General features: G+C 40.2%; 1 protein-coding gene across 2 annotated transcripts in view; it reads right to left on the minus strand.

Moving 5' to 3' along the window:
* Nucleotides 1-21610, minus strand: part of LOC137325178 (dihydropyrimidine dehydrogenase [NADP(+)]-like) — a 598790-nt gene that overhangs the window by 284783 nt on the left and 292397 nt on the right. For both annotated transcript variants that reach the window (XM_067989971.1, XM_067989972.1), the window contains exon 11: nucleotides 17803-18013. In XM_067989971.1, coding sequence (XP_067846072.1) covers nucleotides 17803-18013 — 211 coding nt within the window. The remainder of the gene's footprint in view (nucleotides 1-17802; nucleotides 18014-21610) is intronic.

The following is a 21610-nucleotide window of genomic DNA, read 5'->3' on the forward strand; positions in this document are numbered from 1 at the left end:
TAACATTTCAGGTCGATGACCTTTCGTCATAACCCTGCTGAGTGTTTCTAGCATTTTCTGTTTTTCTTTGATTTTCAGCTTCTGCAGTAATTTACTTTTTCTTCAATGTAGATCTGTTTCACTTAACCCCAGGGACTACAAAAATAATTGTTAACACATTCAGTTCACAACTAGAATTGTACATGCAAAGCAAAAATGAACATTTTTCCTTCAAACATTTATAAATGTGCACTGAGTACAATCAAGCCTTTTATATTAGGATGGCAAATAGAGCTTATATTTGTCCCAAAATTTTAAGCCATTGGATCCCCGTTTGCTACTATGGATTGGTCAAATTATGCATTTTTACAGGGGTAATCTAGACCTATTTCAGGAGCGGGGGTAGCGACATATCGCAATATAAACTGCTGACAGACTTGTTCAATTCTCAGGCTCAATTTAACTACTGTAGTGTGATTTTCTTCTCGTTTCTGCTTCCATTGCCACAGGATTCTTTTTTGTGAGTGCATTCTCTGTACGCATGCATCATCTGATATGTAGTATGAACCATATAGCTTCACTCAATCCATCTGCTGTCCCTTAATTACAGCACAGAAAAGTTTTTAGATAATTTAAAAATCAAAATTTAAAAAACCCACACCAATCTTAGTTTCTCACAATAAAGTTTGCCATTTACTTGAGGTAAAAGATGTTGTTCTGAGGTAAATTCTAGAAATATTAATGATTGACAGCAATAATATTTATTTGCAGAGTGTGCCGGAACTCACCTACCTTTTAAAATTATGACAGAATAAAGGCAGGAAACTACTTTTAGGGCTTGAAGGCAAAAATAAATCTGTTCTTTTTGTATAAACAACAAAATAGCATGAAGCATGAACAGCGACCTAGGGGCTCAAATATATAATTCCCTGAAAGTGTGCATACAGGTAGATAAAGGCATAAAGAGGACCAACAGCAATTTGGATTCTATAAATAAGGGCATTGAGTTATAGCAAAGAGGTTATGGTAAATTTGTACACAGATTTGGTTAGCCCACAGTTGCAGTACTGTGTGCAGATTTGAGTTATCTATTATAGATAGAATATTAAGTCAATGGAGAACACACAGTGTAGATTCACCAGGATGACACCAGGAATGGAACATTGGAGTTATGGGAGCGATTTGAGATACTGAGAGTATTTCCACAGGAGCAGAGAAGGCTTAGAGGAGATTTAATAGACATTCTTAAAATTATGAAGGGTTTTGATAGGCTGAAAGAGAAAGACTATTTCCTCTGGTTTGGGAGTCAATAAGGAGGGGTCATCAATTTAAAATTGTCACCATGAGAGGGAGTATAGAGTTTAGGAGGAATGTCTGAGAGGGTTGTTAGAGCATGGAATGCTTTGCCCCAATGAACAGTTAAGGCAGAAACCATTAAATCTATTAAGGGAAAATTGGGCAAAAAATGGAATCAGAGAAAGATAAAAAGAACAGGGCAATGGGATTAGTTTTGGATTGCTCTAGAAAAGAACTGGCACAGACTCGATGGGCCCAATGGTTCTCTTCGGTGCTGTAACCTTTCTATGGTTCTATTATACAGGAATGAGAACTAAATGCTATGTGACATGGCTCATGGTTTTGTGACATATTACAAAGTGAATTGATCCAACCATTTATTTGTTCCTTCAGGTTGGCATATCTTTCTTCTGCAAAACAAATTATTTTATTGTCAGCACTGGAAAATGGACCCTGCTTCCATTTTGAGCACAGTATTAATATCAAAGACTTCTAAGTGAGGTACAGCTGAGATGCAAAGCAAACTCCCTGTTCTCTCCTTTAATTATCTCCTCTGTTTACTAATGTTAGTGGAAAGTCAGTGTGAATATAAAAGGGTTCACACTGTTTACCATCAAAATTAGTGCACTGTGAAAAACATAATAAGAGCACTTACATTACAACAGTGTACATTTCCTACATCAGCTGTCCTTATAGAGTTTGAGTCAAATTGTCAATTTAAGGCAAATTTGTCCTGTGGTATAAATCTATACTCATGAAGAATTGGGTTATCACTGCCCCAAGATCACTTCAAAGTAGCACATTTACACTCGTCAGAGAAGAGACTTTCATCTCACCTAACTAGACTGGATTCAAATCCAAATCCCAAAGGTGAAAGGACAATGCTATAACCTACTATTGTCAGGCACCCCCCACAATATAAAATTTACATGTTAATTTTCTGAATGCACAAACTTATTTTTTCTTATTGTTCATAGGTCGTTAGAAAATAGGTAATCATGTTGATTATTTACTGTCAGGGTGCATTGTACAGCCCAACTCAATAACTAAGAGCAAAAATATAAGTGCATAGTTAGCCACAGCAACTGTAAGTACCTCTTAGATCCAGTCTCTTGGGATTGAGGGACAGGCTCAGATAATAATATGGCTGATGTACCATTTCAGTCAAAGACTGACCCTGTAGAGATCCTTTACAGTGAATTTACGAACATCCGAAAATAGCAGTCAAAAAAAACCAGCTGATCCATCGAGCCTGCCCCACACTCATGATAGCTGGAGCATCATTGTCAAAACCATTTCATACTGAAAAATCCAAAGATAATAAAATTCTGGAGATTCTGCGGAGAGGTAGCCATGTGACCAGAAAGCTCAGTATCTAAAGTGTTCTGGCACACTTCATGCTTTGGGGCCTAATTTCTTTAACATATGCCTGCGGCTTGCATGGCCTTTTCTAAAAGAGGAAATGCTATACAGTTTGAAATGTTACTCAAATTGTTAGTACCTCTTTAATATAAGTGTAGTTCATAATGTAATAATTTTTCAAATGATGCTGAAACAGTCTACAATCCATCAGTTATTTCAACATAGTAAAAAAAGTCACAACATATTTTTTATGAACAATCATCCTAGGGACTAGGAAATCTAAAACTAGGAACTAGGAGATATTAAATCCTTTTTCAAAATGTTATTTAGCCAATGTTTAGTGTGTCCCCATTTAGTAGAAAATACTGATTGGCAGCTTATTAACTCACTTAATAAGTGGGTTCAAGTCCCACTCTAGAGCACATGATCCTGGCTGACACGCCAGTGTAGTATGGAGGGAGTGCTATATTGTTGGAGGTGCCGCCTTTTGGAGGAGACACTAAAATGAGGCCCATCAGGTGGATGTAAAAGATCCCATAGCAGTTTTCGAAGAAGAGCAAAGGAGTTCTCCCCAGTGTCCTGGCCGATATATATTCCGCAACCAACATCACTAAGAGAACAGATTATCTGGTTATTATCTTATTGCTGTTTGTGGGACCTTGCTGTGCTCAAATTAGCTGCTTCATTTCCTACATTACAATACTGACTGCACTTCAAAAGAACTCCATTGGCTGTAAAGCGTTTTGGGACATCCTGAGGTCATGAAAGGTGCTATATAAATGCAATTTATTTATCTTTTTCTCTCTTCTTTCTTGTTTTAGTTAATGTGTGATATTGAAAAATGTTTTTAATAGTCTAAGGTAAATATGGAATTACAATAACTGCCATAAGTGTTGCATTACCAGCAGCACACATACTGTAGTTACAGACTTAATAAGTGAGAAGTGGTGTCAGTTCAGAAGAATTAGATGGTCAAGCGAATAATGCCATCACAAGGAAAGAGAGGCTGAGACTTTAAACAGAAGACCAATTGTGGAATGGGGTCAGAGAAACAAAGTTTGAGTACCTGAGATCAGGAACGGAGCCAGGGCAAGAGCAGGTCAAGGAATTCTAGCAATGAGACACAGATCAAGCGAAATAAATTTACTGTGAAAAGATTTGTAATTGCACATTTGATTTGGGAATCAATATAGAACCTGTTTTGCTATGGATATTAATAGAACTAAAACTATGAAATATAAAAAAAACACTTTGCTGATGTTCCTCTCTCAGGCCAGCAGCACAATATCCAAGGAGATCACAAGAGGGTTCTCCACACTGAACTACACACTTTTCATCCCATCTTAATGGATTTGTTACAAGTGAACCATCTTTAAGGCCACAGTTGAATTTGTCAGATTCTGCCACTGACTTTTAATTTCATAAGCTCCACGCGAGCTTGAACATTTCAGATTTAAAATGCTTTTACAGGGGTTCATATGTCACAGGGTCAACTTGTAACGCATGTCACAAATAGCCTTGCAAAATCCATTTTTGTGACAATCGTTCCTTCACTGCTTTTAATATCCTTGCCTTGCTGTACTGGAAACAAAAGTACTTGACATTGGAATTCAGATGTTGCTCTACTGAATGAATAAAATTGTCAAAAAGCAAATTGTAAGTATTCTTAATAATCAATTCCCTGGTTAATTGCTTTGACTGCAGTCTCCAAGGACAAGTTTTATTTTTTTTCCTTCATTATTTTCTTCAGATGTCTCAAATTGGAAAACACACATCAAAAATTACAATACCTTTATTTTTAATTAGTATGTGAGGTATTTTTTTGAATGCAGTTTCATATCATAATCCAACATTCAATTATTTTAACAATACTTCATGCTACAATGAGCTGAATTAAGCATCCGCATTATTTGGTGCAGTGCATATTTATATTTTGTAAGACCCCAGTGCATACATGTTATTTATACAGCTTATAAAAATGTGGACAAATGTTGCCCTTTACACGGTCAGACACTCCAACAAATCCAATGTCTTAGTGAATGGACTTTAAATGAAATCATATATACACAGAGAGACAAGAGTTGCTGGAAATACCAACAGTATTGTAATGTAAGTTCTTGCAGTTCCTATAATTCTGAAGTTAGAGCATATGCAGTGTAGCGATTATCCCAGCATGCATCAGCATGATTCTCTCAATGTTCAACTGCAAGCACATCTTTCTCACCCTGCACTAGTATTTATCCATTTGTTTGTTTTCCACTGAGATGAAGATTTTTAAAATCTATTTCAGGTAAAAAAAATTAATAAGGAAGCTAATATAGAGTTTTTTTTACTTCAGAAAGAGGTAGTGTTAGAGAGAGAGAGATACAGACAATGGGCACTATAATTCTACTTGTGATTTGATTATAGTGAGACGCCAAAAACAATTATTGTTTATAGAAAGATATTTCAAATTTAAAAAGAATGATTGCTGAAAGTGTATTTATTTTTCTATCTTCGTGGTGTATCAGGATTTTTCAGTCTCTGTTTTTCTTCCCCAAATGATTTGAAAAGGAGCTACAAGATGGATTTTAAAAGGCTTTATTGGTAACGTTTCAGAGAGAGAGGGCTACATATGAGAGATGGACACAGGGGCCAGTAACGTGGTGCTCAGTGCCCACAGTGCTGCTGTGCATCGGGCACCAGCTCCCTGCATTATAGAGCACTGAAGTATAAGGCCTGCTTAGTGCCTCATTTGCCTGGTCTCGTTATGGTCCTGATTTTAATGTAAATTAGGAGTCCTCCACATAATGCGGCTGGAGCACCTCAACGGCGCTCCAGATACTCAGCCTGATTGGAATGGTTTCTTTAAGAAAGGCCTATAACAAAAAATTGTTTAATTTCTCCTCAGTGGTCCTTTCCTTCCAATAAAACCACCATTAGTTTTGAGCCCTCTATTCATTGGTCTCCAAAGGCTAATATATTTAAGGCGTTGTTAGGACCCAAAAAATAAAAAACGGCATCACTTTAAGGGAAACCAGCACGGTAGCTCAGTCAACATAAATCAGTTGTCTTGATAATGCATTACATGGCATAACATTCCTATTGTTATAAAATACGTATCCTCTTACCCACTGTGAACAACGGCATAAGAGATCCACTAGTAAGAATATAACTTTTCTTTTGCACTGTCATTCACCACATGGTCAGAACTTAAGAATTTATCTCTATTAAAGTCAAGTATATAGCTTTGTCACACGGAATGCGTACATCAAGCCCCACTCCGGGATTTGAACACAAAGCAATAGAAATTAGTATGCATTGTGCCTGTTTTTCAAGTGTAAAACAGGCACAAAGCATACCAATTTAGCAGTGGGGTGCATGTGCCTAATCTGCACAGGCATTCATTCTACTGTTAAATTCCATGGGGCCAGTTTTTAGGTGTCCCAGGTGTTCGACCCCCGAATGTGTAAATTAGGGGCCTAATGCCTGTTAACGGACCCCTTTCACAAATTGGTCACTTCGTGAGCGGGGCAGGCGTCGGGCCTGGCCTGCTTAGGATTCTTTAGCAGTCTCCGCCGCCACCAACCAAAGGTAGGTTTTGAATATTTTTTCCCCCATATATACCTTCCTGGGAGCCAGAAGGAACAGGAGTACTCCCCCGACTCCACAGTCTAAGTTAAATAACCAACTTGTAGTTACATTATCTATTCCTTTCAGCATTTTGAAAACCTGTCTCCTCTCATTCTTCTTTTGTCTAATAATAACAAATTCAGTTCTGAGAGTCTCTCTTCATAAGTTAGAACCCTCTATCTTGAATTATCCTTGTTGTTCTTCTTTGAACTCTCTCCAGCATATAAATGTCATCTTGAAGGTAGAATAATCAAAATTACACACACTGTTCCAAATATGATCTGACTGATAATCTACTCAAGGTCAGAGTAACTTGAGTGGACATTTTTATTGAATGATCAATAGTCACAGACGTATCATTTTCCTTTTCCACTTTTATTAATGGGCAACCTTTCATTGTGCTCAAGTTTATTGTGCCCTGTGCCAATGAGTCATTCCTTAGCCTAGCTACTTAATTTCTGCACATCTTTTTGAATGCTATCAACCTTTCTTATACTAGTCACTTGTCCACACAGCTTAGTGCCATCACAGGGTAATAAAAACATCATATGTTTGACTGGATCTGAAATTTGCCCAATCTTCACTTATCAAAACTGATGTGAAGAACTGTTAACATGTTTATCATTTTCTGATTTCCAGATCATATTCCTACCCACATTATTTCCACCTGGTCTTTCATACTTGAGTTTCATACATCACTAAAACATTTATTTTAGATCCATCTTGTAGTTGTATTACAGAGAATAGTCCCTTAAATTTTCTGTGTAAACTATATCATACAACAGGAAAGGGGTTGTTTTCTTTGGTGTTAATTAAAGCCTCCAACAATGGAACTGATTGTGCACAGTACTCAATTCATGAACCAAATAGAATGCTGTAGTTTCTTCTGAGCAACTCTAAATACTTTCTGTTCTTGAAGTTTAGCAAACTAACCAGTATGCTTCTCATTATTTAGCATCTTAACAAGCAGGAAAGAAGCTTTATGACCCCCATAAGATTGGTCACCAATCCAGATGTGCTGATTGGAAACTTCAGAGCAATGACTCAGAATCCATTCATATAAGGCAAAGGCTGCAGTTTTGTAGTTATGCAATCATGGTCAACAAATGAGGTAAGAGACAGTATCAAGCTGAAAGAAAAGGTTTACGCAAGTGCAAAGAGAAGTGGAAATCCAGCGGACTGGGAGAACTATGAAAAGCAACAAAGGGATACAAAAAACGTAATAGGAGGTGAAAAAGCGAATATGAAAAAAAACTTGCAAGGGATATCAAACCTAACAGTAAATGGTTTTATAAATATATTAACATGAAAAGTGGTAAAGGGGAATGTTGGCCCATTAAAGATGAATGTAGGCGAGGCGACAATGGATAATAAAGAATGGCAGACATGTTAAATGAGTGCTTTGTATCTGGTTTCACAGTGGAGGAAGAGGACAAAATATCAGCGGTAAAAGGCTACCTACAAATATGTGAGAGTAGATTTAATACATGTAAAATATGATAATGGAGAAAATAATGGGACTTAAAATGGACACGTTTTGATAGTTTCCACCCCAGGATATTAATAAAATTAAATGAGGAAATTGCAGATGCATTAGTCAAAATTTTCCAACGCTCACTAGATTCAGAAATTGTGCAAATATCACTATTAGTTAAGAAGCGAAGAGAGGGAGAGAGGAACCAGGTAACTACATACCTGCCAGTTTAACATCAGTTGTGGGGAAGTTACTGGAATCTATCATCAGAGACAGAATGACTAAGCACTTGGCCAAGTTTCGCTTGAGCAAAGATCAATTTTGGAATACACATCAAGTCACTCAGCAACTGAAAAGTGATAAGACAGATTATGAACTGAAGACAACAGGAAGATAATTAAATAGGCAATAGTAAGATTGAAAGAACTAGACAGAAAAGAGGTGGAGAAAGAATGAACCAGCAGATACATCAATCGTAAATAGGGAATTGATAGGTTGAATGACCTGCAAACTGCTTAATAGAAGGCTCATAGATGATATAAAAGATCATCAGTAGATTCATAGGCAACATGTGCACATTCTCTTAAGTGATCAAAAATTGCAACATGGTCCACTTAATTGGAACAGTCCTCCACCAATGGGCAATTGGTGTTTTTGGTGTACGTTAGCAAACCAATTTCAAACATCATAAATCTATCTCAGATACTGATAACTTCCGTCAATGGGTGATTTATTTGGTGCACATGGTACTCCCATTTCTGGGCGTCATTAGACTATAGAAACGTTGCTGATACAAGGAAATTGCCCCTGAGACTGCTTCACCATAAATTAAATATACACAACCTATGTGAAATGCAATCTATTCTATTCTTAGAAAAATTAATGAGAATATCACATATTTCTTGCTCCGTTGACTTATGTACTGCCTTAGCAGCACTGTTACAAGCTCAGGATCTTTTCTTAGGTATTCCCCTGGGTACAGCGGCATTGGTTATTCTAGCAAGTGGTCTGAGCATCTATCATTTAAGAGTGTATCTCCACTGTTCAATATCTATTATACAATAATGTAACCCACAAGTGTAACAATAGTACCCTCTTGTGATCTGAATTGGATATTCATGTCTTTTGCTCATGTATCGCTCCAATCTTTTCAAAGGCAGACCAAGGAAAGAATTGATAAGGCAAGGCCAGATACAAATCATTAAGTTGATTTCTTTCGCAGTATTTGAACATACAATGCAACAGTTATTATCAGACTCATTTATTTCAATCACAACAACTTGTAATAATTTTAATACAAAATAGTGAACACTCTATGCTTCCCCACATCAGTAGGTTGTCTTGCTTAACTTAAACAAAATAACTCACTACTCTCCTGCATTTTAATCTTCAGAGTCTTACAAACACTTGTCCTTGTAGCTTTCCATTTAAAAACCTGGCTGCCAGTGAGTCTGTTTTTTATTTTTATTTTCCTCTATTCAGAAACATAGGAACAGAAGTAGGCCATTCAGCCCCTCAAGCCTTTTCCGCCGTTCAATTAGATCATGGCTGATCTGTATCTTAACTCCATTTACCCGCCTTGGTTCCATATCATTTTACACCCTTGCCTAACAAAAATCTATTAATCTCAGTTTCGAAATTTTCAACTGACCTAGTCTCAACAGCTTTTTGGGGGAAGAGTGTTCCAGATTTCTACAACCCTTTGTGTGAAGAAGTGGTTCCTGACATCACCCCTGAATGACCTAGCTTCAATTTTAAGATTATGCCCCCTTATTCTGGACTCCCCCACCAGAGGAAATAATTTCTCTCTGTCTACTCTAGCAAATCCTTTGATCATCTTAAACACCTCAATTCTTTTACCCCTATACTCGAGAATATACAAGCCTAGCCTATGCAACCTGTCCTCATAATTTAACCCTTTTAGCCCCAAAGGAGAGGACCTTTGCCAGACAACACCTGAATAGCACCCAGAACTAGGAACCTAACGACACAATAAGTGTGAGGTATTTATCAATTATCAAAACAGGCTAACAAATTATTTATTGTTTTTAGTTTTTGGGAAACAGTTTCAATGCCTAGCCCGTTAACATTTTAACCTCTTCAATCTCTAGGTTTGGTCTGCAAGTCTGGACTAGTCGGCATTCCCCAGTTCACAGCTCAATCCCTTTCCTGCAGTGATTTTCACTGGGTCCTCGGTCCCCAGGTGTGCTTTGTCTCTGATTCTGAGCACTCTTAGTTCTACTCCCTTAGAAATGTAAGCAGAGTTATGTTGGACGGAAGAGGCAGAGGGATGGAGCTGTTCACAGAGGACACTCATTATAGTTTGGCCAAATCTGGAATTCAACCCCACCCCCATCACCCGCGCTGCCCCCCCCACCCCGGCAATGCTTTCACCCTAGCTTCGTCACTGCCTCAGCCTAATGGTACAATCGTTACCTGGGTCCAATTTGTTCCCCTTTTAAAGTTCAGGCACATCTGCTGGCACATTTCCAAATTTGTAGAAACTTTCCAGTACCCAATGAATTTTTTCATTAGTTAGCAGTGTTCGTATACTCAGTTGCTTTCAGTACCCTTAATCTGTACGATCTTAACTTAAGGTAATTAATAAATAAGGCATGACAGACCCTCCCATAAGTGGGTACTTATACATTATTACAGTATTTTATTAATTTGTTAGAAAAATGCTCTTTTAAAGAGAAGAGAAATTTGCATTTATATAGTGCCTCATCACATCTGCAAAACATCCCAAAACCCTCCATAATCAATCAACTACTTTTAAAATGTAGTCACTGTTGCTAGACAAAGGCAGCAGCCAATTTGTGCACAGCCATGTCCCACAAATAGAAAATGAGATGAATGACCAGATAATCTATTTTGTGGTGAAATAGGTTGAGGGAGGGATATTAACCAAAATATCAGGATAACTTCTACAAATAGTGTCATGGGATCATTCACAGCAACTGGGACAGGTACATGCAGCCATAATTTTACATCTTTTATGCCTAAAAGATAGCACATCTAATAATGCAGCACTCTCTCATAATAATAATGCAATTTAAATGAATACAGTACTACATTTAAAATCAGTAGAAAATTCTTAAATAAACTCTTATAAGGTGCCAGAGTAGCAATCAGATAGACTTTTATAGGACATTCTCCATGCAGATTGCCAGTCCAATCTGCCTGCCATACCAAATTTCATGAGCATTAGTTTTCCCCCATTGGGGTTAGGATGGCAAAAGTTTGCTTGATCTGCATTTACCTTCTGGCAGACAAATGGAAACTGATAATAAGGCCAGCAGTATCCGAAGCACTGCAGTGTCCTAAACTTGGCGTCTTGTATTAATGAACATGGAGGCCTGAGATCTACTTTGTACCCAATGCACTGAGCGCATGGTAATTTGGATGGATAGCACCTAGGGCACTAGGAACTTGAGGGTCTTCAAGGCCCAATACGGTTGGTGCGCCTGAACCAGTTGCTCAATGCCCATTGCCAGAAGGGCCCTGAACAAGTTCTTAAATTTTATTCTTAGTTAGTCCTACCTTCCACTAGGGTCTGTTGGCCTCAAAAGGCTAATTTTGCTCAGCCAATCTATTTTCCCCCAAAGATCTCAATTGTTTACATGCTTCTGGCATTGGAATTCTCACCCTAATGAACTTGATGCTCTCACACTAAGTCATGAGCAATGTGCCAAGAGCAAAATTTAAATATTCAAATGAGCTAACCTTGTATTATCATTTATAAGCAGCCACATGCAATGCACCATAACTGCATCATCGGCCCCATGCTTCCTACTAACTGGTGCAGGGGCAGCGCTGGTAATACATCTCTCATGGAATTTGTAGCTTGTTTATTTGATCATAATCTTTATTGTTGGGGATTCATGGCAGCAGACATTAAGTAAGAGGGGGGATACAGTGGGGAAAACTACAGAAATCAAATAAAAGAAAAATTTAGGGTTTAACTCTACTAGTTATACAAGACATTGTGAAATAACTATTTTCTCTGTGTAGCATTTTGAGAACATTTATGGCTGATAAAAAGGCTAAAATTCTTATCAATGTAAAACACCACAACTAATTATGCATCCATGTAATGTGTGTTCAGTTTGCACTTGTTTAAATAGCAGAGATGCTCATTAGCTGCAGTATATCTGTAATGCTTCAGTAAACAGTTTAATGGCTGTGATGTTTAACCAATTTCAGAAGTCTCTGTAATTTCAGCTTTAGCAGCTCATTAATGTAATTTTTTTTGACAGTGTAGATGATTTTACTGCAATTTGACACCTTTCATCGTCTTAAACCCCCAAAATGTCATGATTTACTTCTATGATTAGAGACTACTCAAATGCAAGTGTAATAAGCTCTACAATAGAGGGTTAACAGTCACTGTTTAAGAGTCACCACGGTACGTACTTTTACATACTGCAATTTTTGGCACAGTTGTACAATTTAGATTTTTTATTACACTGAAGTGTGACATTATCATGGTTTTATTATTGTCAGTCAACCAATCAGGACACGGGCATTTCTTTACCACAGTAATCGGCATCACATCACCCATTAGAGAAACCTGACAAATAAAGATAAGCTACAGTAAAACAATGTTTTGAACAGCAATTCACATGGGAATGTTGCCCAATCATCCAGAAGGTCATTAAGGAAAATTCAAAAAAACAATGCTAAGCACTTTCTCATTAAAATGTCCCAAACAACGCTTTTACAGTTTTTTTTAAGAAGTGGTAAACCAGTCTCTAAAGATTTTCCTAATTTTTATTAGTCTTAGTCCGTGGAAAAATGCCCCAGAACATGCTATTAAAAAATCCTTACCCTCTTACTGCAGGGATAGTTGGTTGAAATAAAGGGCTTTCGCATTATTTCTACTGAGAAGATGATTTGAACCCTGGACTTTGAATTTGGACTATTTTTCCATGAATGAAAAAAAATCAGTTATATGGCAGGTGTGAGTGAGTGTATAGTGCCAGCACAACCTAGGAGTCAAACATCACTTGCAGTTAATCACAGATTTTTTTTTTTGTTTAGGGTTACAGAAATCCGCAGCTGTAGTTTAAGCTACACGATTCAATCAAACAACATCAAATCACCCTGGGCTAGATTTTGCTGTGAGCGGCAAATGGACGGTGCTCCCTGTTCATTAGAAAGTCTATGGGCAAGTGCAAGTCTATGGACTTCTGCACAGCAAGTTCCTCTAAATTAGAGAGCCAAAAAGCGTGGCGCCCTCTACAGGGCATCTGGGACCTGTGTGAACAGGGCAAGCAACTGTGTATCTCCTTAGCCAATCAGATTGAAGCATCGATAATAACAGCACAGAGTCAAAACCAGTGAATTCAATGTCAAATTAGGTACAGATAACGTGATACAAAACCAGTTTATACCCCTAAGGGACAAGAAGGGCTCCACTTATCAAAAAAAAACGGCCATGGACGACAAGAGATAAGGGACAACATAAAGCTAAAAGAAAAAGCCTACAAACATACAAAAAATAGCACAGATCCTGGAGACTGGGAGAGATACAAAGAACAGCAAAGGCCAACAAAACAGATAGTAGCTACAAAAAGGGAGTATGAAAAGAAACTTGCAAGGGATATCAAAATCAACACAAAAAAAAAATTACAATTATATTAGGAAAAAGAGGGTGGTAATGAAGAAAATAATGGCACTAATGAATGACGAATCCCCAGGACGAGATGGTTTCCAACCTAGGGTTTTAAAGGAAGTAAGTGAGAACATTAGTGCTAACTTTAATCTTCCAAAGTTCCCTCGATTCAGGAACCGTTCCTTTATTTTTGAAAATTGCACATGTCACTCCATTACTTAAGAAAGGTGAGAGAGAGAAACCAGGGAATTATAGACCAGTTAGCCTAACATGCGCTGTCAGGAAATGACTAGAGTCTATAATTAAGGATAGAGTGACTGAATGCCTTGAAAATTTTCCACTGATCAGGGAGAGCCAGCATGGATTTGTAAAAGGTAGGTCATGCCTGACGAACCTGATCGAATTTTTTGAAGAGGTGACTAAAGTAGTGGACAGGGGAATGTCAATGGATGTTGTTTATATGGACTTCCAGAAGGCATTCGATAAAGTCCATCATAAGAGACTGTTAGCTAAAGTTGAAGCTCATGGAATTGAGGGCAAATTATCGACCTGATTAGGAAATTGGCTGAGCGGCAGGAGACAGAGAGTATGGATAATGGGCAGGTACTCAAATTGGCAGGATGTGACTAGTGGTGTCCCACAGGGATCTGTGTTGGGGTCTCAACTATTCACTGTACTTATTAATGATTTAGATGATGGGATAGAGAGCCACATATCCAAGTTTGCCGATGACACAAAGGTGGGCAACATTGTAAGCAGTGTAGATGGAAGCATAAAATTACAGAAAGATATTAATAGATTAAGTGAATGGGCAAAACTGTGGCAAATGGATTTCAATGTAGGCAAGTGTGAGGTCCTCCACTTTGGTCCAAAAAGGATAGATTACCATACTTTCTAAATGGTGAAAAGCTCGAAACAGTGGAGGTCCAAAGAGACTTAGGGGTCCACGTACATAGATCATTAAAATATCATAGAACCATAGAACCATAGATGTTCCCAAGGATGGGTGAAACTAGAACTAGGGGGCATAATCTTAGAATAAGGGGCTGCTCTTTCAAAACTGAGATGAGGAGAAACTTCTTCACTCAGAGGGTAGTAGGTCTGTGGAATTTGCTGCCCCAGGAAGCTGTGGAAGCTACATCATTAAATAAATTTAAAACAGAAATCGACAGTTTCCTAGAAGTAAAGGGAATTAGGGGTTACGGGGAGCGGGCAGGAAATTGGACATGAATTTAGATTTGAGATTAGGATCAGATCAGCCATGATCTTATTGAATGGCGGAGCAGGCTCGAGGGGCCGATTGGCCTACTCCTGCTCCTATTTCTTATGTTCTTATAAAAGATACAGCACAGAAGGGGGCCATTCGGCCCAATGTGTCCGCGCCGGCTCAAAGAACAACCAGGTGCCCATTCTAATCCCACCTTCCAGCACCTGGTCCAGAGCCCTGCAGTTTACAGCATTTTAGGTGCAGGTCCAGGTACTTATTAAGAGGGTTGAGGGTCCCTGCCTCTACCACCAATTCAGGCAGCGAATTCCATACACCCACCACCCTCTGGGTAAAAAAGTTTTCCTTATGTCCCCTCTAATCCTTCCGCCAATCAGCTTAAATCTATGTCCTCTAGTTCTTGAACTCTCCGCTAGGGGAAACAGGTACTTCCTGTCTACTCTATCTGGGCCCCTCAAAATTGTGTACACCTCAATCAAGTCACCCCTCAGCCTCCTCTGCTCCAAGGAAAACAACCCCAGCCTATCCAATCTCTCTTCGTAGCTGCAATTTTCAAGCCCTGGCAACATTCTTGTAAATCTTCTCTGCACTCTCTCCAGAGCAATTATGTCCTTCTTGTAATGTGGTGACCAGAACTGCACACAATACTCCAGCTGTGGCCTTACCAGCGTTTTGTACAGTTGCATCATTACATCCCTGCTTTTGTATTCTATACCTCGGCTAATAACGGACAGCATTCATGGAAAGGTACAGAAAATAATCAAAAAGGCTAATGGAATACTGGCCTTTATATCTAGAGGACTAGAATACAAGGGGGTAGAAGTTATGCTACAGCTATACAAAACCCTGGTTAGACCACACCTGGAGTACTTTGTTCAGTTCTGGGCAGCACACCTTAGAAAGGGTATATCGGCCTTGGAGGGAGTGCAGCGTAGTTTTACTAGAATGATACCTGGACTCCAAGGGTTAAATTAAGAGGAGAGATTACACAAATTAGGGTTGTATTCCCTGGAGTTTAGAAGATTAAGGGGTGATTTGATCGAAGTTTTCAAGCTATTAAGGGAAACTGATAGGGTAGATAGAGAGAAACTATTTCTGCTGGTTGGGGACTCTAGGACTGGGGATATAGCCTAAAAATTAGAGCCAGGACTTTCAGGAGTAAAGTTAGAAACACTTCTATGGGCAAAGGGTGGTAGAAGTTTGGAACTCTCTTACGCAAACAGCAGTTGATGTTAGCTCAATTGTTAATTTTAAATCTGAAATTGATAGCTATTGTTAACCAAAGGAGTTAAGGGATACAGGGCTAAGGTGGATATATGGAGTTAGGTCACAGATCAGCCATGATTTCATTGAATGGCGGAACAGGCTCGAGGGGCTAAATGGCCTACTCCTGTTCCTATGAAATAAAGAGAGGGTAAGAAAGATTGAATTAAGAGACAGAGAGAAAAAGTTAAAAAAAATATTTAAATTTTTTTTAAATGTCCAACAATTAAAATTTGAAGGAATGAGACCCCACACTTTCAAAAGTTAATTTTCAGTGCCAGAGAGGTTGTTTGGTACTAATTAAGACCCACCACGCCGTTAAAAGAGTACCTAGATTTGAAATGACTTGAATTAACTTTTATTGGCGAGATTAGTCCGTATCTACGAGGTAAGTACAGGAACTTCATGCTGATTGAACGGTGAGTCAGCCGGCGAGATGGTATATTCACGCAGCTTTTGGAGGAGCCATCGCATCTCGAGCAACTTCTGGATTTCCGCATTTAATTGCACATGTGCGGTTGCCGGAAGTTACTGTCCGATTTGCACATGAATAACAGTCAGCCCTGTTAGCCTCCACCGTTATTTTTACAGCAAAATCTGGCCCCTTGTGTAAATATTAAGCTATTATAAATGGTTAGCGCAAGAACCCTGGCCTTAGTTGATTAAAGGGGATTTATGAATAGTAATTATTTTGTGCCCAACTCCAAGTCATTTCCACAGCTTACCCAGGCTGAGGCCAATGAAGAAATGATAGAACGAGGAACTGCTGTTTGGAAAATATTTGGTGTTTTTGAATTTAGGAGCTAAAAGAAGGTTGGGAGAACACTTCCCAACTCTTAGTCATGATCAAACAGTTCTCAATCACCAATGATAGAATATGGTTAAGAAGGGCAATAAGGAAGTCTATAGTATTGACCCCATAGCAGACCATCATAGAGGCCTGGGTTTCCCACTGGGGAATGCTCTTCCATCATGCATGCCTTTTCCTACCTCGAATTGACTGCCCGTTATACACCCTGACAGATTATACGTTCCATTGATTTCAATGGAAGGCTGATCTGATGATTAAAATTTACCCCGTAGGATCATAAGTGGATTACATTACAGAAGGATGCCAATCTACTCATCATGTGCCAACACTTGGTTCGAGCAATCCAAAACTACTCTCTTCAAATTTCCCTGTCTCATCCTCTACTTCACATATTTATTCTCTTTTCCATTAAAACATGCAATGGTCTATACCTAAGCTCTTCCGGACTGTATGGTTCAACTGTTCATTGACTAAACTCACTGTGTCATCAGGAAAGCCCATCAACTACTTTTGCTAGGAGTGTGTTCCATGTATCCACTACTCTGTAGTGGGGAGGAGGCAATTCTTCTGAACTCTCATCTTGCTTGAGGCCTGAAAATTTTGAACCTATGTCCTTCAATTCTGCATCTACAATCCAAGTCGAATAGTCTGCTTCCATTCACATCATCTCTGGTTCTTAGCATTTAAGATCTGGATCATATACCCCCTGAATCTTCTTTTCCCTAATCAAAATAAATTCAGCTCTGCAAGACTCTTCGTAACAGTCCAAGTGCTGGAATAATCCTGATCACTGTCCTCTGAACCTTTCCCAGCACATCAATTTTTTTTAAAGGGACTATGTTTGATCTCCAAATATAGCCTTAACAGTGATCTATACAAGGTTAGAATAAAATGTTTCAACTTAGTCACACTTTTAATGAGATGTGCTCATTTGTATCATTTGATTAACAAGGTTTTCTAAAATAGATAACTGGATTATAATAATAAATATCAAATGTCACTTAAATAAGAAAATACAGTTTAACTCAATCAAGTAGTGTCACATTGTGGATATTGACACAAACTAACAATATAATGCCTGAAGGGGAAAATATGACAATTAAGTTATACTCCTTTTCAAAGCTACTCAAAGGTAAATTTTAAAAAAGTACTGTAGTTTGTACCTGAAGAATTGCTGAGAATGGAGCCAAATGCACTGATGACAAAATTTGCTTTTAAGCGAATAACTTGTTCTTCATCTTCAATCCAATCCCCAGTGTCATTCTGTTCTGTGCGAACAAACTCAATTGCAGAAATGCGCTGACCTTTCAGAATAATTCTTCTTGGTGACATGCAGGGGAAAAACTCGCATTTCTCTTCTTTTGCTAGTTCCATCTAATAGACAATTACAAGAGAGAAAAACAGCATTGTTAAGCTCAGGATATCTTTGACCTTCATGGTAATATTAGAGTGTGATTTAGAATATATGCATCACATTATAAATTCTGGACATCATGAATAAACTAAGTTTACAGAAAAGTAAGAATGCTTGTTCTGAGCCGACTAGCTTCTTCCTGATGTGTTTGACTTTATAAGCACTGATTGTTTGTAGGAAAGATTCTTACAAGTTAAATGATGCTAGCATGATCGCTGTTCAACAACAAAAACTCCCAAGTTCCCCCTCTAGTGTCTGGATAAGTACACTCCATCCATCCCTTCCTTCCTTCCTTTAAAATAGACTGACACTTTGGGCCCGATATTAGGAGGGAGGCGGGTTGGCAGCGGGGGGCAGCAGGAGGCGCCTCGGGGTGCTCCGCACGCAATCACAGCTTAATTGAAGGTACTTAACTTGGCTTCCGGGTTTCGTGCTGGAAAGCTGCGCAGCGGGAGGACTGCGCAGCCGCATCATAGGCTGTCAGCTGGAGGAGCCCTATTTAAAGGGGCAGTCATAGAGTCATAGAGTTATACAGCACGGATAGAGGCCCTTCGGCCCATCGTGTCCGCGCCGGCCATCAAGCCCTGTCTACTCTAATCCCATATTCCAGCATTTGGTCCGTAGCCTTGTATGCTATGGCATTTCAAGTGCTCATCCAAATGCTTCTTGAATGTTGTGAGGGTTCCTGCCTCCACAACCCTTTCAGGCAGTGAGTTCCAGACTCCAACCACCCTCTGGGTGAAAAAGTTCTTTCTCAAATCCCCTCTAAACCTCCCGCCTTTTACCTTGAATCTATGTCCCCTTGTTATAGAACCCTCAACGAAGGGAAAAAGCTCCTTAGTATCCATCCTATCTGTGCCCCTCATAATTTTGTACACCTCAATCATGTCCCCCCTCAGCCTCCTCTGCTCCAAGGAAAACAAACCCAATCTTCCCAGTCTCTCTTCATAGCTGAAGCGCTCCAGCCCTGGTAACATCCTGGTGAATCTCCTCTGCACCCTCTCCAAAGCGATCACATCCTTCCTGTAGTGTGGCAACCAGAACTGCACACAGTACTCCAGCTGTGGCCTAACCAGTGTTTTATACAGCTTCATCATAACCTCCTTGTTCTTATATTCTATGCCTCGGCTAATAAAGGCAAGTATCCCATATGCCTTCTTTACCACCTTATCTACCTGTTCCGCCGCCTTCAGGGATCTGTGAACTTGCACACCAAGATCCCTCTGACCCTCTGTCTTGCCTAGGGTCCTCCCATTCATTGTGTATTCCCTTGCCTTGTTAGTCCCTCCAATGTGCATCACCTCGCACTTTTCCGGGTTAAATTCCACTGACTGATGCTGCAAAAAATATGCAAAATTACAGCATGGAGCAGCCCAGGGGAAAGGCTGCTCCCAGGTTTAATGATGCCTCACTCCAGGTCTTAGTGGATGGGATGAGGAGGAGGGGGAGGACAGAGATCTTCTCCCCGATGGACGGGAGGAAGTGGCCTGCCTCTGCCACCACGGAGGCCTGGCTCGAGGTGGCAGAGGAGGTCACCAGCACCACCAACATATCACGCACTTGCATACAGTACAGGAGGCGCCTCGATGACCTAAGTAGGTCAGCTGAAGTGAGTACACTTAATCATTCCCATACACTCAGTCTGCCACATCACCGCCCCCACCCCACATCTCCTTCTGCACTGCCAACATTACTCTATCACATCACTCCTCACACCCACTCAAAGCTCATCCTCATCTTACCTGCACTTACTCACCTCGCCAGTACTCATCCCACCACTACCACTCAACCCAATCTTCATACAATCTCATGGCTCTATCTCATACTCACCCTCTCATGCATCTCTTTCACGGTCAGCCTCACTCAACCTGCCACTACCTGTGCTGCAGCCACAGGGCATGCATCACATATGTGCAGGAGGAAACGTAAGGCAAACGTGTCATGAGAGTAGGGGGATGCACAAGGGTGTTTGAGGGTTTGTCATGGTTTTTACTTATATTTAATTTCTGATCAACTCACATTACATATTATATTGGCACCACTACTGCCACGTCTTTGAAAATCTTGTCTGGTTTGTGCAATAATGCCCTTTCCTGAGGATCACCATGAAGACCCACAACTGATGCCACCCATTGTGTCACTGCAGAGTGGGTGTAGTTGTATTTGCAGGGCTCTTTTGTGCAGACGACTGAGAGACGCCGACGATGTCCCTGTTGGCACCCTGGAAGAATGCGACGGAGAAGTTGTTGAGGGCATTGGTGACTTTGACAACGACAGGTAAGAAGATGGTGCTTGAGCCAGCTGGACCAGCTCGGCACGAAGGAGGCTGCAGATGTCCACGACTACATGTCAAGTGACTCTGAGCCTCCGTATACACTGCTGCTCAGAGAGGTCCAGGAAGCTGAGCCTCGGTCTGTAGACCCTGTGGCAAGGGTAGTGCCTTCTGCGATGCATCTCTGTGGTTGCCCTCCCTCCTGCCGTGCAGGTGGATGCGTCACAGCATTGAGTTGTGGAGCTCCATGTGTCAGAGGTGGACGGCGTGGCTGGTGATGCTGTTCGTCCTCCAAGGAGGTCATGACTGCAGCTATGGTGGCCCCCATCCGGAAGATATACATTTGAGGGGGTCCGCAAGGTAGGTAAATGTGTCTGCAGGCTGGGGTAAGTGTACAAGTTTGTGAATTTTATTGTTAGGAGGAGGGTGGTGGAGGCCAAACTTTGTCCAAAGTGACAGAGTGGCCTCTCCTCCCCAACCTGTCAAATGGACTTTTGCAGCAGCCACAGGCTGATGGCTGCAACATGTCCATTTCAACTGGGAGTGTTTCCCCCAGTACAGGAAAAAGTCTCAGTTGAGTTGAAAATCCCACCCCTCCTAAAATATCATGTCAATCAGGTCTGCTAACGACCTGAAGTATCTACTTAATTAGTTTAAGTGGCACCCCGCCGGCGGGAGTCCCGCATGCAGGGGCTGCGCGCGCATGTAAGCACGTCACTGGGGAACCCGTAAGTGGGCGGGTTGGAGCCGGGCTCCGGACCCATACCGGAATCCCCGATTTTCGGAGCCCCCTCTGCCACGAACCTGCCGGCTCGGAGGTCCGAAAATCGAGCCCTTTGTTTTTCTTAAAAAAAATAAACCTTCCAAAATGTAACATACACACTTTTAAAGAAAATCGCTGTTCAGATATGATAGGGATCTTCTGTTCCTGAAAGGGAGATTGCAAATAGGCAGTGCTGGATATTGATGGCTGCATTATCTGGTCACGAACCAGCAAAATTAACATGGTGTTCAGTCTGCATGATAATGATGAGATTCTGGTGACGGTATTATTTTCTTGAAGAAAGAAACATTTCTGGTCATTTCAGCAGTTACAGTTGAAATATGTCTTCCAATCAGAGTGCAGACAAGTGGTTTGTATTGGTTTTCTTTACGAGGGCATGATCACCAAACTTGATTTCACTAGGCTGGGCATGGCATTTCCAATCAGCACAATCCTTCACTTCTGCCTCAGCATTGTGATTTTTCTTTACATTTTTACCATTTCACTTGGATGTGACAGCAT

The sequence above is a fragment of the Heptranchias perlo genome, chromosome 9 (assembly GCF_035084215.1).
Source record: "Heptranchias perlo isolate sHepPer1 chromosome 9, sHepPer1.hap1, whole genome shotgun sequence".
Lineage (NCBI taxonomy): Eukaryota > Metazoa > Chordata > Chondrichthyes > Hexanchiformes > Hexanchidae > Heptranchias > Heptranchias perlo.